Source organism: Nelusetta ayraudi, unplaced genomic scaffold (assembly GCF_046127955.1).
Source record: "Nelusetta ayraudi isolate G7.1 ecotype Tasmania unplaced genomic scaffold, CSIRO-AGI_Nayr_v1 ptg000053l, whole genome shotgun sequence".
NCBI classification, from domain to species: domain Eukaryota; kingdom Metazoa; phylum Chordata; class Actinopteri; order Tetraodontiformes; family Monacanthidae; genus Nelusetta; species Nelusetta ayraudi.
In genome coordinates, this window is record NW_027466103.1 from 6,800,064 (window position 1) to 6,827,371 (window position 27,308).

Here is a 27,308-nt window from a genome sequence, read left to right on the forward strand (position 1 = left end):
TGACCAGGAACCAGGTAGTTAAGACATGGGAACCCGCTGCTGCCGCCGCCGCCGCTACTGCTGCTGCTGAGGGGGAAGAATCGCTCTTGTTGGCGGCATCATGAAGGTTGAGCAGCGCCTCGGCGTCGCTCTGCGCTCCCTGCTGCTCCTCTGCGCTCTGCTCAAAGTAAGTGTGAGCTTCGCTCGCTCGCAGCGAGTCAACTTCAGTTTTGTTTTCATTTTGCGGATGATCATGCCAATCTTTTCTTTTTCTTTTTCTTTTTCTTTCTTTCTTTCTTTCTTTTTTTTTTTTAATTATTATTTTGATTTTCTCATGGTAAATGTCCAGAGTTGTATGTGATGAGCGTCTTTTTTGTTTTTCAATCGACGAGCCCGCACCTGTCGCGCAGGTGTAGTCCAGCATGGCTGGAAGGTCAGCTTTCTGCTTTGCGATGTGTGTTAAAACAACATTAATTAGTTTAAAAAAAAACAAAAAAACAACAACAACAACTACAACCAACAACTCAAATATAATTTCAACTCAGTCTTATTTATAAGTCGAACAACAATTTTTGTTTTTTGTCGGTGTTCACTTTTAGATGAAAGGCGTTCATTGAATCCACTGTCATGATACGGCAAACTTTAGATGAAATTAGGCTTTGCAAAATTTATTTTGTGTGGTCGTGTTTTTTGGGGGCAGCATTTGCAAAGTTTTCAAAAGAATAGCTGGACCGATGTCACTTTATTGTTCTGTCACATTTCCCGATTCCACCTGACATATTCTCTAATGTGATTTCTGCGCTCAATCAATGCGGCGCGTTTGAAATCAGGATCCTGTTACCTGACTGCAAACAAGCTTATGTAACAGAGGGTCCTGTCCCGACCCACCTGCTCTTCCTGCACGGAGGGTGGCGGGGTTGAGAATGGCATGTGAGGATGTGTGTGGCCAACACAAAGGGGTCAGGAATGGAATGAGGTGCAGCTCAGTGTCCCTGGCTGTCACTCCTGTGGAGCGAACGGGGTCAGACTAACTGAGTGGAGGGCTTCATCAACTGAGATCCAACTCAACTGAGAGCCCACGGAATGTGTCGCCATCATCATCCGCTAAACTCTGACCAACCGCTCAGGGAGCTGATTAGACTGAGTCGATAACATCTGAAAGGTCCAGATAAAAGGCGGAGATCCAATAGAGCCTATTCTATTGAAAGGGAGATGTGAACTTTTTGTCTCGAGTGTCACAGCGCATTTCACCATGTGAACGACACCAGTTAGTCCTTTATTATTCCCTCATTTAAAGGCCCCAGCGTGTATGATGCTGTAGCATCTAATGGTGATGAAGCATAGTGCAAAGCACACGGATCCTTGTTTTTGTCCCTTTTGATCTCGCTCAATGCTGATCCCCATTTGTCTTTCGGTAAATATAAACGCTGTACTAAGAAAAAAAAAAAACAACACAAAAACCAGTAGTTTGTTTTTTAGCAATCGTATCTAAATAGAAACATACGCATAGATTTTTATGTTCAATTTGATGCAAATAAGTCAATTGAATGTTAAACCTTGCGGCTCCAGAAGCAGAAGCAGCCGCCACATCAAACCCATCAGGTCAGAGGAAAGAGCAAAAGCCAGGAAGAGGTTTACGTTAAGTTAATAAGTGAATACTCAATGTTATGTTAATTATATTAAGTAAATGTTTGCAATGGTTACATCATGTCCTCCCTTTCGGACACAGGATCAGTATTTTCTGCTGCTGCTAATGTGGAGACACAGTCACGTGTTGGAGCCGTCACAGTTTCTCTACACCAGAGGTTACATTCGCCGTTTCCCTCAGCAGAATCAAGCTTTATTTTTTTCTGTGGTCCTTTTAAATGAATACTCATACACCCATTTTAACGAGATTGTTTTAAATAATTGTTAAGTACAGATGCTCTCATGCAAACTGGGTGGAACTAGTAGTAGTTTCAATAAGGAAGTTAATGGCACTGGCCCATTGAACTACCTGTCTTAGCAGAGAAGTTATGCAGCGATGAACATATGCAAATGCAGCAGGACCGCTTCAATTCATTTGCTAAATGTAAAGCGACTATTCTGCTGTTAACGTCCACGGTCCGGACTAGTTTATCAATGTCAAGTTGGGAGAAGCCGTCTTGTCTTCCTGCCCTTCAGTTTTTGAGTTTGTGGGACGTCTGACATTAACAGCCGCAAAAGAACCGACTCTATATGGTCTGAAAACAAAGATATGTGATGAAAACTTTATAGGCACAAGGCTTTTGGGGGGGAAATGTAGACTCGGGCGTGTTCCGCATACACATGAAATTAAAGAACTTACTGTTCATTGCACCATTGTGACCCTGATGGAAACCAGTCAGGGAGGGGATGAATAGCAGATTTTTTGTCTCGCTCAGTAACAAATTTGATTCCTTCAGTGCTGCAAATTTGATGGACAAGAGCTCAACCTTTTGCTCACAGATTCAGCGTGACTTGTTGAAATAGTAAAATGTATTGATCCACCCTCTAGAATACGCTGCATCTTTAAATTTCCGGCTCTATTCAGCGGCTGCAATGTTAATGTTACAAGAGGAAGTTACAGTCTACAAAAGGGGAAATATTAAACTTCTTTTAAAGGAAATTACAATTACATGAAAATTTCCCCTGTTAACTATTGTGCGGATTGGCATGTCTCTGTCCGAACGTAAAGTTGAAGGTCTATTGGTAAAAGTTTGCAATTTTGTTCATTCAGCTTGAAATTGAATTTCCTGTTAAAGCCGCATGTTCTTTCATGGGGCCAATGGCATCATTGCAAGAGACTGATTAGACAAACACAAACCAATAAAAGATATTTCTCACATCTTATTACACTCTGTTCTTGTCTAGTCATTATTATCATCTATCCTCGATTTTTGTACTGCAGCAAACCTGTATTCATTTAAACGATCTTTCAATGCCAAGAGAACTATAACCATGATTACCATCTGACTACGTATGTAACTGGTCAAGTAAAACAACTCATGGCTGCATGGCATAAACCACACTCCCTTCATATAATGTTGTGCATGATGATCCAGGTGCGAAGTGAGACTTATTTTCATTCTCTAGAGCCGAATTCAACGTATTCTTCTGAAATATTTCGATTTCACTGCAATTGACGGCAAGACTAATTAAGCGCTCTTTCTGCTCTCCATCTTTGCAACGCCACTGACCGTGTGCGTTGAGGTGTCGAGTGACGTGTTCAGGGTGCATCAGAAAAAAATCTATTTTTACTAGCTATATAAAAATGCTACGGTTAGTTGTTAGTTGCAAATGAAGTCGTAGCAAAATTCTACAAAGCAGCAGAAATCGACAGAACAGCGCTTCCTATAGGAGGTCAACCCAAACATCGTCCCGGCCCACCAGGAAATGTCCCTCCCCTACTGATTGGCCACTTCGGATATGGATGGGACATTAGTTCATGTTGCATAAATTACTGCCTGACCTCGTTTGACCTTTCTCACACCCACTTTTACTCAAGACTCGGCCCGTCTGCTTCTAATCACGGGTCCGATGAAACAGATAGCAGACTTTTCATATCCGTCCATGACACGCGGCGAGTTGAAGCGAGGCCGGGCTGCGGTGCGTGCAGACTTACGGCTGACCACTCACCCATTACGACCCCAGGAAAAGTACATCGCTTTGCATGAGTTGCGATACGGAGGCCTCTCTGTTCCCCGCCTGTCGCTCTCTCTGGCTCGCATTTTGACGCTGTGGTTTCTGTCTGTGTGCAGCGCCGCCGTCCGAATGCTTTGAATTGTTTCGAAGCGCGGCTGACGTCTGGTGACGCGTGCTGCAAATCTAAACACAGCGATGAAATCCCACAACATGCGGACATGTCAGCGTATCCAATGAGAAAGCATAAGCCTTCTTCTGTCTCTGGTAGCATTATTAAAGTGCAAAGAGCCGCGAGTCAGGCTCACTTTTTTGGAGAATGCCGTGGCCCCCGCCCCCACCCTCGACCCAGCGCGCATCAGGACACTTCAGTTTCACTCTGGCGACGCCGAACATGCTGTCTCGGGCCTGGCCTGCCGCCTGTTCTCCACAGACCACAAAGAGTCACAGTTCTGCCGTCCATGTAAATGAGGCGCAGGCTCCTCTCCGGCCCTCAAAGGCCTCATTGTCAGCGGATGGTTATCGCTTACCGCCGAGCCTCTCATGGCTGCAGTCAAGAATCGCCCTTTAACACTTATCACTATCAGACAACTGCATAATGAGTGTATATATGTATATATACAGTAGGTACGCACACACATATATATATGTAATGGTGTAATGGCAAGCTGTGGTTTTGGTTCTGTGTTATCACATTTTTTCCAGGCAGCATTCTTTAATATTTGCCTGACACATAATCAGATACCGGCCAAATGTCTGCTTCTAATCAAGGCCTGGTGGGGTTATTATACTGGAATCATGGCTACAAAAAATGTAATTCATCAGGACTTATGAAGGAACCTCTTATGTTACAAAAACTGGTTTCACTTGTGACACAGAGCTTTGTTGTCCTCTCCGCTGTGTCCAGGTGTTCATCATGATGGAGGTGGAGGTCACATGACTCAGGCCTGTCTGTGGCAGGTTCCTGAAACGCTATATTTTTTTTTCTATGTAGGAATTTGTTCACTCAGGAATTCCTTCATTTGAGTTTTTTTTTTTTTTTTTTTTTTTAACAGAGCATTATTGGAATAGTTTGTTGATTAAGGTAATTTTAAGTTGATATACAGTAGATCTTTAACTTTGGGTGTTTGTAAAGATGAAAAAAATCCAAACCACAGATTAAACAAATTTCTGAACTAAAGTGGTGCATGATGGGTGCAGAAAAAAAAACTGTTCTCTTCTCTGGCTTAATTTATTGTATCCAGCATTTTTTTAAAACACTATTTCAACTGAAATATTTGGGATGGAGTCACATGAAACTTATATTAGAGTGAGACGTATAATTGTACTACTGCAATGTGCCACACAGGGTACGAGCCCATCCAGGCACACAATTGCTCTGAGGAATCCAATTTAATGAGCCAAATAAAGTGAAAGGTTTAAACTTTGAATAAAGTTAACAATTATAACCTTGAACAGAGAAGAGCAAAGAAAACAGCATGCAATACTATTAATAATACTCGCACAAAGTGTTTCTCCAAAACACATCTCACTTTGTGTTTGTAAACACAAAGTGTCTTTAACACGGCTCAGTTCAACTGAACTTTGCCACCAGGCTGATGGCTCGGGACTCAGTGGCTGAGACCCAGTGGCTGACCGCATTGACACGTCTCTGCAGACTGTCGGTGTGTGACCAGCCTGTGTAGGAGGAAGTTCTGCTGCACTGTAGCGCTCTGCACTCCGATGAGTATCAGCCGCGGGTGGCCCCTCACCGCTGTTCGCAGTCACTTTGTATTTCCATAGCGTGTGATGCGGTTTGTGATAGCGGTGGCTGTAACGCTGCTGTGGGAGGCTGACAGATGGCCGCGCCCGCCTGGAGACCAGACAGAGCACCCTCGGTGAAGCTCTCAGACTGTCAAATGTTCCACCGGCAGTGGACTGGTGCTTTGCATGGGTTCACTTCGCAGAGTTCAAGCAAACACTTGATCGCAAATTATAAATTAGACACATGAGGCTTTTGGGTGTAATATAGTCAACTCAACAACTATATGTACTCACTTCATAATACTTTTTTTTTTTCTTTGGCAACGCTTAAAATGTTCCAGTTATTATTTTGCATTTATATTCATTTAAAATGAAGACATGTTTGTCTGCAAGTTCTGACTATTGACGAGAGCTTGTTAAATATGAAAAAAGACACTCTACACATAGCACTCAACTATTTAAACGTTACAATGAATTGTGCTATGCACTGTATTAGTATAGACAATTACAGATGGAAAAAGTTCATTGTACTACAGGACGGTCTGAATCTCTGGTGGTCTTGTGGTGTCAAATGTGGTCTGCAGCAGAATGAACTATTTGGCCTTTGTTGCGCATTTATACATAAGTAATAAATCAATAAAAACAACATTTAGGCCAATAATGAACGTTTACCATAGTTTAGGAAAGTTGGTGCTTTAAACTCAGCTCATGTTTTCTTCTAGTGCTCTGACATAGTACAGTGATTGTTCCCGAGAGGCCAGAGGTCACAGTTTGGTTTAACTGTGTGCAATAAGCCGAGGCAAGGCGATGCACCCATATATATGTATTTCATACAATCAGAGGCAAATTTTGTCATTTGCATCGCTACCCATTTTAAATGACAGCAGTGTGCGACTGGGCTTCAATTACAGGATTAGAAGACAAAAACATGTCACGATAACACAAACCCCAACGCAGACATCAACATCAGGAAGAAGGAAGCGATGTTCTCTGCTCGACGGTTTTGTGTGAGTCCAGACTAGAGATGATTTATTTGTCCATCCTTCCTCCTTTGATTTTAATGAACTGCAGGTTGAAAGGCCCCGCATGGTGATTAACTTTATGTTGTTCATATCTATTATCAGGAGTCCCTGGGTGGGCTCAGGAAGTTTATCCAGAAACAGAAACAATGCGCGCGTTGCTCACACACTTCAGAGGCAGTGGGCCTAAAATAGAGAACAAGCTGCTAATTCATCAGGGGCCATTGCAACAAGTGAGCGTGGCAACTTCCATAATAGTGACGAACGCACTGACGCTGCCTGCCTAGAAACAAAGGTCAGTGGTAGAAAGAGGATGAGAGAGAAGACAGAGATATGATGTTACTGCCATATACAGAATTGCGAAAAGGAAGAAAAAGGAAGCTAAGTAAATTGGACACACACATACACACACGGCTGTACAGTTTAAGCTTGTGGTCGAAACTGATGCTTCATTGGACCTTGTTTCTCAGAGCACATGTTAATCACAGCAAACCTAAGAAACAAGTTAACACTACTTGGGTAATAAAACATTCATTAGCAAGCAGTTCAGTTATTCTGTCCAATTTTAAGATTGCTACCACAGACATTTATACAACTCTGACTTCATAATATTTTAGTACAAATCACTCAAAACGGTCACATTAGCCAAAGACTCTCATGACCTCAAGTCAGTGCAAAGCTTTTTAAACAGCAGTCAGAACAATATCATTTACTATTCTCTTGTGTAGTACTTTGGTGCATTTGTTTAAACTTTTTTTTTTATTTTTTTTAACATATCTTGAGTTGACACTAGTTGCTAAAGCACTGAGGCTAAATTGAAGGTTGAAAAACCAGCCTCAACTCTACTTCTTACTTCTTGCGCCACTATTACAGGTTTACTGAGTGGTAATGGATTATATTATAACACGTGTATTTGTAATCTACTTTTTTTCTAATGTCTTTGCGATATACATTTTTGTCAGCCCGTCTGAATCCCCTTGTTTTCCATTGCTCAGCGAGTCAGTGAGGGTGCCACTAAAACTGCGTCACCTCACCCACCTCTGCTCTTGTCAAGGATCAAAATCAAGAACTGCACGTTTCTTATTCTTTCTTCGTGTTTTTCTTTCGGTGGCAGCCAAGGTACATCAGTCTGATCTCAGGGCGTACAGCCACGAAGGTGAGTGCTTGATTGTTTCTGGGTCTGAGTGTTATTGGGGAGGAAGGAACTGCAGGGCGTTATCAGCGGGCCAGAGGCAGGCCGTCAGGAGTGGACGGGAATGGGAGAGTGGCAGGAGGGCTGCCTGCAGGGTTGATGTAATGTTTATGTGGTGGCCAGTGCAGCCATTTCCTCCTCCTCCTGCTCCTGTAGACGGGCGCAGCCAAAGGGCACTGATGCAGCACACGGGGCAGAGGGGTCAGCGGCCCAGCGCAGGCCAGTGTGTGTTTCACACTGTCATGCTGCTTCTCAGAGCCAATAGCTGCGTTTCCATGACAGTTTTTCGCAAAAATAAAAGCGATATTTCTAAAATTTCGACAAAGCACAATTGCGATTTGTAGGGGTTTCCACTGAATGGTGCGAATTGCATAAGCTGTAATGCTCGTAAAATCTCGCGGGACGAGACTTTACAGGAATTCTGTTTAGTTTTGTTTGTTAACGTTTGTTTGCTGTCAAGACTGATTGTTATATTTTTCTCTGTCATTACTTGTAAAAAAAAATATTCCGTCTCCGCATCCGTCCAAACATAACGCGCCATTTTGACTTGAAGTGAACTGATCACGTGACCCCATATGTAACGTCCACTAACGTGTAAATGAGAAAAAAGTGTTTCCATGACACTTAACTGCCACCAGGCATACTTTTGCGATATATGTATGTATATCGATACGTCTGACAAACCACCTCATGAAAGCGTAAAGGAGAGTGTAACAACCTTCTAGCAATATTTGAGAGGTTTTTCAAAGTTTAGGTGTTTTCATTACCAGTTTTTTATTGTGATATTTAAGTTTTACACAATTCTGGGGGTAATGGAAACGAGTCATCTCTTTCAGAACTTTATCTTCTCCTCTTCTCATTCTATCTGTGGAACTATGCAAAATGGCTCACGGTCATTTCCTTCCCATAAAAGAAGAGACTGCTACTTCTCACTTGTAAGGACATATTTTTTTTTGGGGGGGGGGTCAAACAATCCCAATGAATTGAACCCGGCAGATGGTGTCCAGAATCGAGACTCAGATTTTTGGGGGACGATGTGCAGCTTGATGAAGCTGAGGCCATTTAAAATGAAGAAGAAGAAGAAGAAGAAGAAGAAGAAGAAGAAGAAGAAGAAGAAGAAGAAAACCCTACCACAACATTGTGTGAACTTCAGTGTTTTTTTTCCCTGCTCTGATTCCCAAACGGGACCTCGGGGTGGAGTTATTTCTGATCTGTGAGTCAGCGTCAAGGCGTAATGGCTTGAGAATCCATTTTGTTTACTTAGTCAGGAGAAAATAAGTGACGCTGAGGGAGGAAAGCCAACGTAAACACAACATGAGAGAATCAGCTTAACGCCAAGATGTGTCTGGAAAGCGGAGAGTTTGAGGAAGCTGAACGCTTCTTGGACGCTCCGGCTGTAGAATGCGACCTCTGCTACGATTCCGTGAGAGCAGAAGGAGGAATGTTTTTAAGCAAGAAGCCAGTCGAGCGTCAAATAATGAGTGATAAAACATGGACTTCGTTTTAAACTCTTTATTCAGCACTTCCTTATAATATTTTTGTATTGGGTTTTTTTTGGTCACTTTACTTCTTCAGGACCGTGTTAGTAGTGTGAATGAAGCTTAGCTGTGCTCACACCCACTGCAACTTCCTCTTACATGGGGTCAGTTTTGATCTGTTATTAATCCATGAGAACAAATAAAGTTCATTCATTCATAGTCATACTACCTGAAAATTCAACGAGGCAGCTTGTCGGCTGGTTCGCCAGTTGCTGCGTCTCGTGTAAGATGATCTAAATCATGTTGAAATGCAAAGCCCTGTGTCCAGTACGCACTGCGGTGCTGATCTGTGCGCACAATCTGTAAAACCCCCTCCACCGCCCCGCTCCCAGGAGTCAAAGCCTTGAACTCGTCGTCCACTAGCACCGTTCTGCACTGGACAGAAGAATGGAGTCTCAGAGGGGTGAGAGAAAGGAAGGGAAGGGTCTCTGTGCTGAGAGGAAACACAAAAAGGCAGTGGTGCAAAGACAGAGAGGATGGTTGAAAAGGATCACTGACACGCAAAATGATTTTTTTCCCTCTGTTTAAAGTCAAATGTCACATTTAAGAACAACAACAACCACAACAACAATAATAATATAATATGACAGAAAATGTCGTTTTTAAAGTAAAACTTCTAGTATTCAAAGCCAAGACACAGAACATTTCTGTGTCTCAGTTGTATTGATTTTCTGCTTTGCGTCATCTTTTAGTGGTGATCCAGCAAAGCAGGACAATTTAATAATAATAAGTCTTGTTGTGTTATTGAAAGTTTGATGCGGACTCCGCCAACCCTTATACACCGTTATACAACACTCTGAATTTGGAATAATTGTGTTTTCCTGCCTAATCCCCTTTAATTCCCATTTAAATACATCCATTATGCGCAACACAATAAATACACCTTCTATTCTAACTTTATGTTTCTATGCTGCTTCTGTGCCACTTTAACTGTGGACTATGACTATTAAATATCATGCAATTTGACTTTGCAACTCTTGTCAAGCTGCCATCCAAGACCAAATTTCTTTTCAAAGTTAATAACTCAACCTGCCTGTGCGGAAGAGAATGATGCAGGCTTAGCCGATGATGGCATGCGTTTAATGTTTAGCTGGGTGGTAAACACGCAGAATGTCAGTGAGTCAGCCAGCAACTCCAGGCTGTTTAAGTTTTGGCTAATAAGTAATGTGGAAATCAGGACTGACATGATGACCTGGCTGTGAAAGCACAGAGCCCAGTTATGTGGATAAGATGTCTGGAAAAGTTTTGGGGAGTTTTTTTTTTTGTTTTTTTTTCATATTTACACCAGAACGTAAAGGGCGAGATCCCAGCATGTTTAACATGTAGAGTGCCAGAAGAGTTTCATTTAGTTAATTCATTGGTTAGTCAGTTATTTATTAGTGATTTATTTCTTTATTCTTTATTTATTTTTATTACAGTTATTTCAGGGCAGCAGGAGTGTTTCCAGGATTTATTTCCTTGTTTGTGTTGGCACTTAACCTGAACTTTAATCAATTATGTGACCCTGTTTATGGATTAACAAGGAAGTTATATACCAAAGCTGACCTGTTTCCCGCTCTGTATTCCATCACAACTCCCAGGATAATTATTTTGTATCTTTGAGTGCACTTCTAATTCTTATAAAGCTGTCATGGGCAACTTTTCCTCACTAGTATACCTATTTTTGCGACTGCGAGCATAACTGCCAGTAATAATTAGTAATAGCTAGTCCAATAGTGTTGAATAGTGAAATTAACACTTACATTTATAAACTGTGTTACCCAGTAACACAGGACGTGACAACTACAGAGCTTCTCACAATGCACAGACAGCATGTAGTCAACAGTTATGCTATTGGCTCAGAGCTCTCAGTCTGTTGGCTAACATGAAAAATTCACATCAGCGTTTCTCAACTGGTGAGTAGTGACCCATAAGTGGGTTACGGAGGCGTTTTTATTGGGTCGCGGCTTCGTGGGCAGTTTCCCCTTTCTTTTCTTTTTCTTTCTTTCTTTCTTTCTTTCTTTCTTTCTTTCTTTTTTTTAAAAAAAGTTTTTTTTTTTAAATATGTATTTATTGAGAGCATTTTTATTTTGCAGGACACACAATTTAATTCAATAATTTATTTACTAGACATGGTAGAGAGTGGGCCAGCATTTATTATTACTTTATTCTTTTTTGATGATTTTTATCATGATGTAATACATTTTTGTGTGGCAACTTCAGGATTAGGAAAAGAAAGAACGAAAGAGAAAGAAAGAAAGAAAGAAAGAAAGAAAAAAGAAAGAAAGAAAGAAAGAAAGAAAGAAAGAAAGAAAAGACCAAAAACACACCGTTTCAACTCACTGCTGACCTCTACTGGCAAGAAATCATATTGATCCTTTCCCTGTCTTTGTCTGTCCAGGTTTCTCAAGGCCAGTGTAACAGTAAGTTTTGTTCTCCTTCTGAAATAATAGCTCACAAATTGAATCCCAGTATTTTTGACGGATTGAACTCATCTGTCAATAAACACATCTGAAAAACAGACACAATCTCCTCTTTCCTTAGATACTGAATGCGGCAGTAATGAAACGGTGACACTGACGACGACGACAGTCACGGCTGAACCAACTCTGAGCTGCAACTTCTCCATTGAGCAGAGGACTTCTGAAAATGGCACCATAACTGATCTGAGCCCTGGAACGGTTTATCAAGTCTTCTTTCACTGTTCAAACTGCTGCAGGGAGCTGACGATGAGTAAGTATTGTCTGCTGTGTTCAGTGTAGTTCCACACTTTGACAGTTCCATTTGTCAGAGTGCAGTTAGTGAGTATCAGCAAGGCTGTATGGAAAGATTTTACAAACTGGAATTCCACCTGTATCTTCCCCCTTTATGGCTTCTATTCTTTCTATTCTCTTCTATTCTTCTATTGTACTGCATAACACTTCAAGCACCATTATCTGTACTTGCCACTTTAGTAAAACTTATATTTAACTTGCCACTTTTTAAATTCTTCTTTTACACTTTCGTTATGGTGCACAATGACGTCAGGTTGTGCCACACCCACGTTTCACTGCCATGCAATGTGACATGTGACAAATAAAATATTTGAATCTTGAATCTTCTCTCTCTCTCTCATTCTCACAGAGCCTGAAAAAGTCCAAAATCTTACGATCACTGACAAGACAACGTCCTCTATTTCTCTCTCCTGGATGAGGCCAACGGGAATGAGCTCCGGGTTCATTGTCACATGGACCAACGGAACCAGCAATGGAACTGCTACTACAAATGAAACAAAGCAACATATCAATGGCTTGACTCCTGGGGTAAAGCTTGACGTGGATGTGTTAGCGGTGGCGGCTGATAACGTTACAGGAGAAATTACCACCGTTTCTCCCTTCACATGTAAGTGCACCCACCATTTATGCTGAAATGTCGGCAGCACCACCTTCTTTAGCGAAGCTTGAGCAATAAATCATTTTCAGCTGGTCTTACAACTTTAAGACATTTCACGACAGCGTCATGTCCGTTGTGGCAAAACCATCAGCCACTGCTGTGCACGATGGAAGGAATCTTCAAGCTGCAGCAGCCGGGCTGGGCTGCATTGTGGGAGGGACAAAAAGTTGTGCCTCGGCTCTTTACCAGATTTCTACAATTGTTCCCACTTTTGAAAAATGACTTGGAGATTAGAGCTGGGTGTTTTATTTGATAGCTTTTCGGGAGTAGCATGAATAGAAACAGAACAGTATGTAGGACTCATCCTCCTTCTCCATTTCATTTTCTCTCAAAGGTCCAGAGGCTGTTGGGACTCCATTGGATGTCATTGATGTCACAACATCTTCTATTTCTCTAAAGTGGACTGAGCCAGAGGGACAGAGGTCTTTCTTCAGAGTGTCGTGGACAAATGGAAGCAATACTGAGACTGTGAATGTGACCGAGACACACACAATAATTACTGGCCTGACTGCTGGAACCCAGTTTGAAGTGAGTGTGTCTGCAGTGGCAGGTGACAACCTCACTGAAGGACGGAACACCTCTGTTACCATATACACGAGTGAGTACCTCGGCCATGCACTTCATGTTCTCTCTGAGGACACCTAGTGGAGGAGGCTAGAATCGTTAAGTCGAGCCGTACCAAGGAAAGTTGTCTTTATTAGTCAATTACAAGAACAAGTCAATGTAAGATGAAAAGGAATGAGGTGAGGAAATTTTTCTAAAAATTTAAAACAAAATCACCACTAAAATTACGTGACATGCCGTTACACATGATGTTGGCAGCGTTACAGTGTTAGGGAAGAAGTAACAGGCAGTGATAGACTGGACGTATTACACAGCAAGATGTATTAACAGTGCTTCCATATGCGATGTGCCTAAACGTGACAGTCCAGGCTGCCACGCTATTTGCACCCTTTCTTCAGCGTAGAATTGCTGAGGTTCAACGACGTGTCTGTCAAAATCTCGGTTCAGACCTTTGATTTGTGCCTCGAGGCCTCATGATGTGGCTCTGAGACAGAATCAGAGAATCGTGCGGTACTTGGTTCTCAAGGAATTCTTTGTGAATGAAAGTGGCCGGAACTGTAATGATACACAATGGAAAGAGGAACTTCACACATACAACAGAGTTTAACTGCAGAACAAATGCTGAAGAGACAACGTCAGCAACATCAACAATTCTATTTACTTACTTGTACTTCCGTACAATAATAAATAAATAATCAGTCATCATTTTGTCCCCTATTCAGTACAGGACAAAACGTGCATGTGCACCTTCATTTGACCGGACATTTAACAACTTTAACTATGACTTCATATGCCACTCTTACTCACAGAGCCAGAAACCGTCAGTGTCGACATCACCAATGTCACGACAACCTCCGTACTCCTGACATGGACTGAGCCAGAGGGACAGAGGTCTTTCTTCAGAGTGCTGTGGGCAAATGGAAACAACACTGAGACTGTCAATGTGACCGAGACACACACAAACATTACTGGCCTGACTCCTGGAACCCAGTTTGAAGTGAGTGTGTCTGCAGTGGCAGGTGACAACCTCACTGAAGGACGGAACACCTCTGTTACCGGATACACGAGTGAGTACCTCGGCCATGCACTTCATGTTCTCTCTGAGGACACCTAGTGGAGGAGGCTAGAATCGTTAAGTCGAGCCGTACGAAGGCAGGTTGTCTTTATTAGTCACACATTGGGGACAGCTACAAACAAGTCAGTGTAAGATGAAAATTGAACTCTCTCTGCTGTCCTCTCTTTTCTTCCTCAACAGAACCTGGTGCAATCAGTCAACTCACTGAGGTGAAGGCAAACACCTCCTCAATCTCCATAAGTTGGCATCCTCCTCGTGGTGACGTGTTCATGTACAGAGTCATGTGGAGTATTGGCGATGATGAGGAAAACACGACGGACGTGCATCAGCCCCATGCTGTGCTGACGGGCCTGACCCCTGGCACGGCCTACACAATCACAGTCGCTGCTGTGTCTGGAAATCAAACAGGAGAAGCTCTCACGTTTGTAAACGTCACGGGTAGGGAACTATTCAGTCATTCTTTTGCTTTAGTGTTAGAGGTGTTCACCTTGAGACTTAGGGTTCCGGGTCAAATCAAAAATGTAGCCTCAAGCCGGCGCTCTTCCGCGCTAAAAGGATTCGCTTTCATGCCGTCGAGTTGTTTTTAGCTGGAAACCAGATGACGTACGGTGCCTGTTGCCTTCACCTTTGTGTCTTTGTGTGCCCTTCATTTTTAGATCCCGCCGTGGTGGAGAAACTCACCGTCACTAACGTCACTACAACGTCTATGTCTTTGAGCTGGCTCAAGCCAGAGTTGGGCAATGCTGAATCGTACTGTGTTAGGTGGAATCATAATGAATTCATATTTGACAACACCTCAGTGACCATCCCAGATCTGACCCCTGGATCACAATACAACATATCAGTGGCTGCCACGGTTCAAAATGGCACAATTAAAGGGCAAAGTGCCTTTACGAGCAACTTCACAAGTAGGTCCATCCCTGATCTCTTGAGGCAGTTCAGTATGTTAAGTTGGTTGTATAAAAAAGCACAGCAAGGAACATTCAACTAACTTTAACCTCTCCTTCATACTTTGAACCCACTTTGTTGCTCAGGGCCGACAAAACCAGGCAACATTGTGGTTGCATCACGAGGGACTGATAACCTGCAAATACATTGGACTCTGCCGGGAGGAGGGTTTCAGTACTTTGAGGTGTTAATAAGCAATGAGGAACTGAATTATTCCAACACCTCTACAACCACAGTTAATACAACACACATTCGTGATCTGGACCCTGGGAGGATGTTTGTTATTAATGTGACTGCTGTAGCCGGAGGGTTTTCAAACTCATCTGAGCCCACTTCCTTTGCCACGAGTGAGTTCCCTTCACCCCACACCCCACACATTCTCTCAATATGACATTTATCAATTCTAATGTTTACCACTTAATGTAACTTATAACAACTGTGTTCAATCTTTAGAGGCCCTATGTGTAAAATGTAGTCTTGTATTGTGACCAGTGTCTTCAGATATTGCTCAGTATTATTCCCTGGGCTGTGCCTGTTCATTTTTGAAAGCTGAAATTGAGTAGCTTCAGTCCTAAAAACATGTCAGATTAATGTCCTGCCCTGGCGAAAGTAGGTGGCTCTTTTAGAAGCACTCACCAAAGGGTTAGTGCAAATAGTTTTTTCACCACAGTACCAGTTCAACACTGGACCTTTACATAGTTTATCTTTGTACACTACTTAAAGGACTGTTGTTTGAATCTGTTTGTCTCAGGACCCATTCCTCCTGACAACATTGAGATCCAAGCAGACACAAATGTGATCCGTCTGTCATGGGATATTCCCAAGTTACGTGGCGCTCCAAACATAATCTACAACATCACTTACCAGTCAGAAGGTGGGCAACCAGAGACAACAACCACCCCAGAAAACAGCACGGAGCTAACCAAGCTGTCTTCTGGAACTGGCTACAACATCACTCTGTTAACCATCGGACCGCAGAATTTACCGAGTGAAACCGTCACTCTGTTTGCCGTCACTAGTAAGTTCCACAAACGGACACTCAGGGCAAAGTGGTTTGAAAACTGTTTTATTTTATTATTAACATGTCCCGCACAATGTTTCTAGTGCCAAACCCTGTGCAGAACCTGCGAGCCAGGCCTAAAAACACCACCTCTGTGGAAATAACATGGTCGTATCCACGAGAATCCCAGTCCGACTACGGATACCAGGTTCAAGTTAACGGAGGGCAGTTTAACAAAACAGTCGACGGAAACAGCACTGAAATATCAAACCTGGAGCCAGGAACCCAGTACAATATCGGAGTCACAGTGCTAGCGGCAGCAGGAAGCCAATCCCTGGAGGAACAGACTTACAGCTACACAAGTAAGACATTGCACTCAAACATCTGAGGCATTGATGGATTCTCAACTAAGTGACTTTGTAGTGATGGAAAGCAATCAATCAACTTTTATTCCCAAGGCGCTAAATCACACCCAGAGGCGCCTCAAAGCCCTTTTGCACAATCAAAACAGACGCTGTCACAATGAGACACAGTTTTATTCCACTGCGGCCTGTTGTACCTCACACCTTTTCTCTTGTTTACCTCAGTGCCTAAGGCCGTGACCGACCTCAAGGCAGAGAGTGTGACCACGACGACCATTCCGCTAACGTGGCACCGACAGAGCGACTACAAACCTTCCTACTCGTACCTGGTCATAGCGCAACAGGAGCAACCAGCGCAACTAGTTTACAGCAACTCAACCAGTGACGACAGTCACACCGTCTCCGGTCTGAAGCCTGGGAAGCGGTACAGGTTGGATGTATTGACAGTAGTGGGAGGGGTCAACTCATCCATTACGAGCATTTTCATTCAAACCAGTAAGTTAATGAAAAAGACATTTAAGGTTTAATATATTGTTACCAATTAGAATGAGGAAATATAAGTGTTTTCATTATTGCTTGTCTTTTATCCAGTTAACATTATTATTATTATTATTATTATTATTATTATTATTATTATTATTATTATTACCATTATTATTATTATTATTATTATTATTATTATTATTATTATTATTATCATCATCATCATCATTATTTTCTTTTTATCTTTTTTTTTCTTCCAGACCCAGGACCAGTTCCAAACATCTCTGTCATTGGAAGTACGTCTGATCTGTCAGTGAGCTGGACTCCTGCACCTGGAAATGTTTCGTCCTACACTGTCCTCCTGCACAGTGACAACCAGCCCGATGAAGAATCCGAAGATCTGAGCAACAACACTTTAAGCGAAACGTTTGTTAGCCTGACACCAGGAGTGCTTTACTGCGTCGTGGTGGTCACCCATGTCGACCAACTCAACACTAGCAGTCCTAAAGTTTGCAATGCAACACGTGAGTCGCGAACGCATCTCAGCGCACGTGAAATATGCACTGCATGCATGTATCAGACCCACCACACCTGCAATACTTGATGAAAAGACTAACATAGAATTACCTTCTCTCATTCAGTACCCACACCTCCTGGCCCCATTAGTGTGGCGTCTCAGACCGTGGAGACCATCAACTTCACCTGGTCCTCACCACAGATGATGGAGCATCAACAGTACAACTTCCTTGTGTCCAGTGTGCACGGGAAAACTTTGACTGACCAAACCTGGTTTCTGCTGGACGCTCTTGTGTCTGGAAGCCCCTATAACATCTCTGTTGTTACTGTGGGTGTGTGGAACTATTCAAGCACAGAAGTGACTGCAGAAAACTACACCAGTAAGTGAGAATGGCCCATTCATTCAGAGTGTATCAGTATCTGTAAACTGTTGCTGATTTTTTTTTTGTATTTTTTGGTCCAGTTTCATAGCAGATTTCATTCATCTATGTAATGTTTTAGCTGTGAAGATAGTGTTGATTTCTGAAAGCATTGTATATTGGTGAAAGTTGGTATACCTCTGCTTAGAAAAATAAGATAAAAACATCCAAGTTCTCTGTAAAGCTGGACTTGGTTCTTGGTTAGTTTTTATTTATTTGTTTACTTTTAAAATAACCAGGAACCAATTCCAGCTGCTTCCAACTCAACTCTCATCCTCTCAAAGAAATATTCTACTTCAGTTGTAATCTCCGGCTTTATCGTTAATTTTCATCTTGATCTTGTTGACTTATCAGCCAATTGGTTGGACTTTATCACAACTGATTGTCCAGAAGCCCGTTGTACTGACATACTGATCAAATAAATACTGCAGCAAATTGATTACTTTGCCCCCTTTGCCCAGGGCCATATTCTGTGACCAATCTGACAGAGGGGGAAGTCACCACCGAGAACGTGACCCTGCTGTGGGAGCAGCAGGACAGCAAACCCCATTACTTGTACCTGGTGCAGATCTCCAACGACCACCCGGCTTTCCCTGTCCCACACACTTCGCACAAGTTCACCGGACTTGTCCCGGGAAGCAAGTACTCCTTCACTGTCACCACACAGACAGCAGATGGCACTAGTGCGACTCCTGTGACTGTGTCCCTCTTCACTCGTACGTATCTTAATTTAAATTCTGTCTAGCATTAATCCTACAGAAAGCAGGCCATGCAGCAAATTAAATGAGTATCAGGGGATTGGGGTGATTTAAAATCCTCACTTTTAGTGGCTGAAGACCTTTAATTCTCTGTCTCCCCTCTGCACACAAACAGAGCCTGAGATGGTGCAACCCAGTATTTCCAGTCAGGGCTCCAACAGCTCAATCCAGGTATCATGGAACAAACCTCCTGGGAATGTGGATATTTACACAGTCTTCCTAGAACCCGAAGGACGGGAAATGAAAACCATGAACACCTCAGTGACATTTGACGGGTTGTCTGCTGGAAGAAATTACTCAGCCAGAGTGGTCACCCATAGTGGACCCAGGAACTCATCATCCACATTTGTCTCCAACGCCACCTGTAAGTCTCAAACATTTTTGTTGTTTTTGCAAAGAATTCTTGATCAGCAAATCCCCGTTTTTCACGGCACCCTCAGTGCCCACAGCCACGTGACGCCGGAGTACAGATGTTGTCCATGCTGTGGTGATGCTTTCAAGATGTGTCACATGATGGTGCCATTCATGTCACACCGAAGGGGTGCGCCTGCACTGTGGCACTTACTGTTCAGTAATACACCGAGCAGACAAGCGGAAAAGCTCTTCATGTGGAACATGCTTATAATGCAATGTAGACAGTTGACACTGTTCATTAAGGCACAACCTTCCTGACAGACCAAATTAAATGAGTCAGGATTGGTCTTGTTAAAAGCTAGAACTTGACTAATAAGACTTGTTGGACACATATGTATTTTTTACATCTGTGCAAACACATTGGTAATTCTTCATGAATGACAGCCATACAGATATCCTCATTTTGTGTCCATTATTTATTTATTTTTCTAAATGGGACAAATTATCTAAATCTGTCCCTAATGAAATGCCACAGAAATTAGGAGTGCGTCTGCATGCGTTGTTTGAGACCTGACGGTAATAAGGTTGTGAGTTTGATTGCGACCTGTGGCCTTATTGGTTAGAGTTTGTATGTTCCTGTGTCTGTGCACGGTAGGTTCATTGGTAGTTGTCTGTCTGTGTGAATGTGCACAGTTGTTTGTCTCTCTGTGTTTGCCCTGTGACAGGATGGCGACTTATCCAGTGTGCACCCAACCTTTGCCTTAAGAAAGCTGGGATAGGTTCCAGCACACTCACACCCGTGGGTGGAGGATGAATCAATGATAAAAAATGTTAAAAAAAAAAAAAAAAAAAAAAAAAAACTAGATGGTTGGATTGAAGGAAGAGAAAGGGGGATAAAATCGTGTCCTTCTTTGTTACACTGCTTGCAGTGGTGCAATATCTTAATCCTAAATATTTTAGTCATACATGGTGTGTGTCCCTCTCCCCCTCAGTTCCTAACCCTCCTGGGCCAATTGAAGTCCAACAGACGACAACCAACTCCATTGATATAAAGTGGACTGAAGCTCCTTTGATGAGTGGCGCCTCATTCCAGTACCAGCTACTCATCAGTTTGCCTCATGCAGACGTGATCTTTGTCAACAACACCAATTATATGTTCAATTCACTGCCATCTGGGACTCCCTTCAACATATCTGTCCAAACGGTGGGCGTCATGAAGTTTGTGAGCAAGAAGGCTCAAATCCGTATGGTCACCACAAGTGAGGAACTTACACTCGAACTAGAAATGGCAAAAATAAAAAGGCACAATTCAGTGTCACTGTTGTAACAATCTCCACTTCTTTAATCCCTAAGGACCGTACAGTGTGGAGAACCTCACTGCTTCACCACAGGAGGAAGCCATCACTCTTGTGTGGTCAAAACCCTACGAGTACAAGGAAGTCTACCGCTTCAATTTGACCTGGCAGGGCTCACAGGGGCCCAGCAGTGTTGTGATTAACAGCACTGAGTATACCTTCACTGACCTGGCTCCAGGAACAGAGTATAATTTTAGCGTCACAACAGAGACCTTGGATGGTACACAAGCAGCGTCCAGACAGATCTCCAAATATACAAGTATGACACATCATGTCCCATGCTGTAGTTTGATCTATTACAATTCTATTGGCATTTACCAATTTTAGTAAATTGCTGAATTAAAAAGTAAGTCACATTTTAAATGGATTCAAACACGATGGGAAACAGTAGGGCAATAGTCAGACTATTAATGTTTTAATGCAGTGGTTTTTGTTGGATACCACAGATGCAAGCACCGTGGCAAACTTCACGTGTAAAGAGCTGAAAACTCCGGACGCTCAACTCAACCTGACCTGGGGAGCTCCCAAAGGCCAGCACTCGGGTTTCCACCTCATTGTAAACGACCGTGAAATGGACATCTCAACCGAAACCTGTTGTAATCAAACTTTGTCCAAGCTACGTTATAACACCGAGTACCAGCTGACACTGTTCACCCTGAGCGGTGGACATCCCAGTCAGCCCAGCCATCTTCATTGCAGAACGGGCATCACAGGTACTGCATCATCCTTATATCAAAATGGCATTAGCAGGGCAAAACTGTAGCAAGAAAATCCTGCAATTATAGGACTTTAATCTCTTTACACCTCTAAGTTTATTAACTGAATAAATAAACTGACAGCTTTTAAGTAAAACAATTCCTCATCTTTCCTTTCTCCATTTGTCTTTGTCAAAGATCCACCTGTTCTTCAGGTTGATGGAACTCTTGCTCCCAAGACAACCCAACATAGTTTCTCCCTGAGGATTAATGCCAGTCTGCTGAACGACACCAACGGGCCAATCACAGATATTGGTGTGCTGGTGGCCAGTGAGCTACCAGGTAGGTTCGTTTTCACTATTTCCACTGAGCCATGCAGTTTCTAACAGTACATTCATATATCCATGTTTAATTTTGCATCACAAATGTGGACCAGAGGATCCCAAACTTGCTGCCATTGTGTGCCTTGCCCTTTCAGATGACACGTCTAAGTGGAAAACGTATCTGGAGAAAAACTATGAGCAGTTTAAGCGGAGGGATACTACAGTATACCTGGCAACAGTCAAGGAGACGGGCACAATGCAGTCCCGCACTGGGGAGAGCCAACTGATCATAGACGTAGGAGATGGATCCAAATGGCTGGGCTACGATAACGGTGCCCTTGACGCCGGTGGAAAATATTAGTGAGTGCAGTTGTGCATCAGTGGCACATATTTTAGGACTGAATTACTTTTTTTGAACAATATTAAAGAAAAAAATAGCACGCAAGTTTATTGATCTCTTGGTTCGTCCTGCAGCTATTCCATTGTGGTGTTCACCAAGCTGGATTCTGCTGAAAATGTCACAGTGTGCGCGGCTGGTTCGCTGGTCTCCAAAACAGACTTTTCTTTGGTTGAACTCCTCGAAGAGAAAGGTGGCAACACGCTCGCATAACGTGTTCTCTTTGCACAGAATGTCAGGAAGTATTTGAAACTGTAGGTAACTGGCCTGCTTTTATTGTCTTTAATCTCTATAAAGCCACCATTGGTATCATCGTCGGAGCAACGCTGGGATTTCTTTTCGCTCTCGTCATTGTCGCCATTGGCTTTGTGGTTTTCTGGCGGAGGAGGTTTGTCACTGCACTGTTGATGGGGTACGGTCGCTGAGATCGCAGTATGGAACTAAACTCATTGTTTACATGCTGCAGGTTGCCACGCAAAGAGCAGACAGACATCCATATTCATTCACTGAGGTAAGAATTTGGCACTTAAAATGTTGTTCCTGGTTTCAATCGGACAGACATGATTAATGTTCTGAAAACCGACTGCCTTTCCCCTTCTCTCTTTGTTTTACAGAGCTAAAGTGTAAGTATACATCCTTTCATTTTCATTGTTGCACCCACAGAGTGACTGTCATGTTCTAAAGACACTAGACACTGCATGATTGATCACAGAAATGTCTCATAACATGCACACCTTCGGTAACTCTAAACGTTTAAACACCCAAACGATTAGAAGATAAATCCATCAAGATTTGCACAGTAAACCCAAGAATGCTTTTGTTATTGCTACTGTCTGACTGTGTGCTACACATGCAAGCAGAAGTGTGGAGGTGAGGACCGAGGACTACGAGCAGTACTACAAGAAGCAGAGAGCCGACTCCAACTGTGGCTTCGCCGAGGAGTTTGAGGTGCAGCACTCACAGAGTTTCTTTCATGATTCACTTACAGGCATCAGTGATCAGCAGGTGCTTGCTTCACAAAATTCTATGTTAGGATTGTAACCCAGTGTTCATTCCCTATAGCTTATGCAATCATTGACCGGAACACATGCAGCAGTAACGGCCCTCATTTACAGACGTGCACCGAAGTAGTAGTGCGCGTACGCTCTCTTCCACACTCAGATCAGTACTTATCAGTTTGGGCATGAGTGCAGGAATTGAATTTGCTGTCTTTAGGCCGCTCCCACGGCAGGAACGCAAATCTGGAATCAGATTGGACTGGCACACCAGCGTAGGAGAAGGAAAAAGAAGAAATAATAGATTCTAGTGGTGCAGTTCCAGAGCTGAAGGGCAGACAGAGTTTCTGGAATTCATACTGAGACAGTTACAGCTAATAAGATTTGGCAGTTGGCAAATTTTATTTTACATTACAATGTATCGCCACGACCAACATTCCTTGCGAAGATTTGTTTTGATGTTGAGCAGTGCGAGCTTTAAAGTTATTTTGTATTTTCTTTATTAATTTGCTTTAAAGATGAGCGAGGCTCAGTTGTTATTGAAATCCTGACATCTTGATTGACATTGGCTGTCCACGCCATCACTGTATTGTATACGCATACTGTCCGCTGTGTATAATTTATCCTCAGACTGTGAAACGGCAGTTTCTTCACAGGTTGTTTTCCTCTTCTCATGGTTTGGTATCAGTTTCCAGCACTGCCTGCAACATTTTGTTCATTTGCCATAAAAGGTTCATCAATGTCGAGAGGAGAGACAAAACAAGGGCAAAACAAGCAAACCACAAGATGTGATGCCAGTTGTGATGCCAGTGAAGCTTGCTTATTTGTACTGCCCTGGCTCCACACAGTGTAATCTCCTTTTCCTTCTGCCTAAAGGACCTGAAGGTTGTTGGCACCAGTCAGCCCAAAAACAGTGCCCTGCAGTTGGAGAATAAACCCAAGAATCGCTACAACAACGTGCTTCCCTGTGAGTGAAATAAACAATGGCCCCTTCAATGACGTCACTCATCACTCCAAATCTCATTGCTTGTATCTGTCATCATCATTAATTTCCTAAATGTACCTGTTAACTAAAGCGATCACGCTTCCATCCGGTTCGTTAGACATTTAAAATCATACTGACCTCCTTGTCTCGCCTCCCAGATGACTCGTCTAGAGTGAAACTGTCTATTATCCATGGCAGTCCATATGACGACTACATCAATGCTAACTACATGCCGGTGCGTACTGACAATCCACCTAGTTCTTCTCTTGCTCAATCATCGCTTTAATGTCTGTAAACGTCACAGCGACTGCTTATTCTTTTCCTTATTATGTTCGACTTTTTCTGCACCATCCATGTTTGAAAAATGCTGGGGAAAAAAAAAAACTTCCCAAGGAACCGAAGGGGCCGGATGTTTGTGTTTACACGGCTGGGCTGTTATTGTATTTGGCAGGGTTACAACTCCAGGAAGGAGTTTATAGCAGCTCAGGGTCCCTTGCCTGCCACAGTCAAATGTTTCTGGAGGATGATCTGGGAGAAGAATGTCCAGACGCTGGTTATGCTGACACGCTGTAATGAACAAGGGCGAGTGAGTAGCACGCCGAGCACACTCTCAGCAGGACGGTCCTCTTTAGCGAAGCCCCGTGTGGTGCCAGAGCAGCAGAGATTTTTAAATTCAAATCAGAAACACATCCCATAAACACATGCATACAGTCCAGACAGTTTTAAGAAGGGATTAGCAGCAGATGTGAACATCTGTGAAGCGTAAGCAACACATGTATGGCCTAATCGACAACTGGAAGAAGATAATACTTCACCGGCTTATGTTTAAAGTATCGTAAATGTGTTTTTTTTTTTATCATCTCTCAACCTTTTTTTATTTTCCCCACTGCTAAAAGCTATATATAGCCAACACATTCATAATGGCAGCTCTGCCTGCTGACGTAAGTTGTTTTATAGTCCCAAGTCCCTATAAAGCACAAGAAAATGCATTGTTACATAATTTGTATGCTGCTATTCTTATAAGCTTTGCTAGATTATGACTGCATTTGTTTTCATTTGCAAGTCACATAGAACCACACTCGGGAACCCATAACATGCCTTCTGATTCACTCTATCAGCAGTCATTAACCATTGTATGTGTGCACATACGCTTGCACGTATGTGGTGCATGTGAAAGTATGAGTTTTAATGGGTCAGATCAGAACAGAGGGGTTACATCATTTCTTCTCATTCCACAGTGATCATTACGTTAGATTAGGTCTTTCTCTGGCAAATGCATAGACTGCAGGAAAATGAACAATGTGCAGGCTGAATTAGCCCTCTGCTTACTGCCTTCTGCAAAAAATGCTCTGTTGTGCCCTCCACGTGCCATTACAGATGGCTACTTTCCAGCAGTGTGGACTTGGGGATACATGATAAGTTGAGAGATGTGATTCTAACTAGATGTTCAATAAACATTCATTTAAGATTTTTCGTTATTTCTGTAATGTTTTTCTTTCCATTAATCCTGAGCACTTTTCCTAGGTCAAATGTGAGAAGTACTGGGATGTTGGCACCAAGCACTTTGAAAATATCCACGTCACAATGACCTCTGAAATACCACTGGAGGACTGGACCATCAGGGACTTTGACATTAAAAATGTGAGTGGCGATGTGTATAACACGCTGAGGAAAAGCTTTCTACACGGCAACACGGCATCAGAATAAAGGACTCTCCTTATGACCTTTTTCATCACTGTAGCAACAAAACACAAGACAATCAAAATGCCTCAAAAGACAACTGTTCATGTTTAAAAAAAAAAAAAGAAAAAAAAAGAGGGGGGGGGGGTTGTGTAGCCTGATATTGTCATACTTGTCATCGTCTGTGTTTACAATAGGTTTGCACATCCCTCACAGTCATACCTGATGTCGTGACGATTGTGTTCATCCTTCAGGTAAAAACAGCAGAGACACGTTCGGTGCGTCACTTCCACTTCACCGCCTGGCCAGATCATGGGGTGCCGGAAACCACAGAGCTCCTCATCGGCTTCAGACATCTGGTCAGAGAACACATGGACCAGTACTCCAAACACTCCCCCACTGTGGTTCACTGCAGGTCTGACGAAACGCACACATTACTCAGCCTCCAAATCACGCTTTTCAAAACTGCTTTCAGACACATCCAACATGAAGCCTACAAGGTTTCTCACAGTTGGTTCCTCTCTGTCCTGTTCACTCAGTGCTGGGGTTGGACGCACGGGCACCTTCATAGCCATTGACCGTCTGATATTCCAGATAGAGAGGGAGAATACTGTGGACGTGTATGGCATCGTCCATGATCTGCGAATGCACCGGCCCCTGATGGTGCAGACAGAGGTGGGTAAAATAATTCGGAAACTGCGCAGTTGCATTGCAATAAAGTTTCAGTTTTTTGAAGCTCTGTGGACTTTTGTGCTTCTGCAGGATCAGTATGTGTTCTTGAACCAGTGTGCCATGGACATTATCAGATCAAGAACAGGAACCAACGTGGATCTGATCTACCAAAACATGGCTGCGCTCTCTATTTACGAGAATGTTGAACCAAAGAAAGGTTGCCAAAAGAACGGGCACCGCAATGCGTAGGCACAAGCAATCACCCCAAAGATCTTCCACTCCCGGCCAGAAACTCAGGAGGAAGTTGTGAGGGAAACACTGGAGCGTTTCTGCTGTTTGCGTTTTGTACATGTCACACTTTGTTCCAAAGTCATGTAGCATTTTAAATTTTGTTCTACTGTATATATTTTGTGTAATTTATTTTTGTCTTCAAAGCCTTTAATGGAAGAGGTGACTGAAGATTCCACTTTTAACACCATCACTGACCACAATTATAGATTTGATATAACATGTAAACAATAACTTGCACTCCCTCATTTACTCCTATGTTGCTGCCTTTTACCGCTGATAGGATATCTTGTTTTTCTCAGGTTATTTGTTTTAATGCTGTTAATGGAAATTGGCACCATTTTTGAGGAGTAGTTGTTGACTGTTGGCTCTAAAGTGACTTGTACCAAATAAGAAAGAAAAGAAATGCTGGTCTAAACACTGTATGAAAAAAAGATGAATGCCCCGATACACACACCCTTTATTAGCTTGTTATTATAGCAGGATTTTTTTTTTTTTTATCTTACCATGCACTGGATGCATGTACATTTTCAATATCCTTTCTCATTTTTAAACATTTATTTTTTTCACCACTATTGAGGCATTTTGACATTTGACTATTATATTTTTTGATTAAATAGATTTAATAGATGTTTTCTAAGACAAAAGAAAGAGGAGATATTTACATATGTCAGAACTTTTATAGTGCCAAACTAAAACTCAGGAATTTGAGCAATAAAGAAAAAAACAAACCAAAAAAAGTTGAAAGTAAGAAAATTTCTGCTGCATCTGTTAGGGCAGCATCCATGCTCTCTTGTGACCCCTTTCTTTTATATTAGGTCACTTCCTGCTGAATGTCAATCTATTTAAAGAGCATCCTGTAAAGTTAATTAAGGAACACAATCTTTATTTTTGCTATAAAAGGGCAAAGCTGGGCAG

At 42.6% G+C, this 27,308-nt stretch overlaps 1 protein-coding gene across 1 annotated transcript; it reads left to right on the forward strand.

Moving 5' to 3' along the window:
- Positions 1-26,503, forward strand: LOC142896459 (receptor-type tyrosine-protein phosphatase eta). Its single transcript, XM_076038138.1, has 34 exons — positions 1-166; positions 7,495-7,536; positions 11,491-11,512; positions 11,634-11,822; positions 12,213-12,470; positions 12,856-13,119; positions 13,895-14,152; positions 14,341-14,598; positions 14,817-15,068; positions 15,195-15,455; positions 15,860-16,126; positions 16,213-16,470; positions 16,696-16,965; positions 17,214-17,477; positions 17,595-17,849; positions 18,350-18,604; positions 18,762-19,010; positions 19,993-20,259; positions 20,354-20,614; positions 20,802-21,068; positions 21,249-21,392; positions 21,529-21,733; positions 21,848-21,963; positions 22,068-22,158; positions 22,237-22,281; positions 22,385-22,393; positions 22,631-22,718; positions 23,642-23,732; positions 23,909-23,985; positions 24,202-24,336; positions 25,275-25,391; positions 25,685-25,845; positions 25,970-26,105; positions 26,193-26,503. The coding sequence occupies exons 1-34, from the start codon at positions 101-103 to the stop codon at positions 26,349-26,351; spliced, it is 6,057 nt and encodes a 2,018-aa protein (XP_075894253.1). The 5' UTR covers positions 1-100; the 3' UTR covers positions 26,352-26,503.
- The last annotated feature ends 805 nt before the right edge of the window (positions 26,504-27,308 follow it).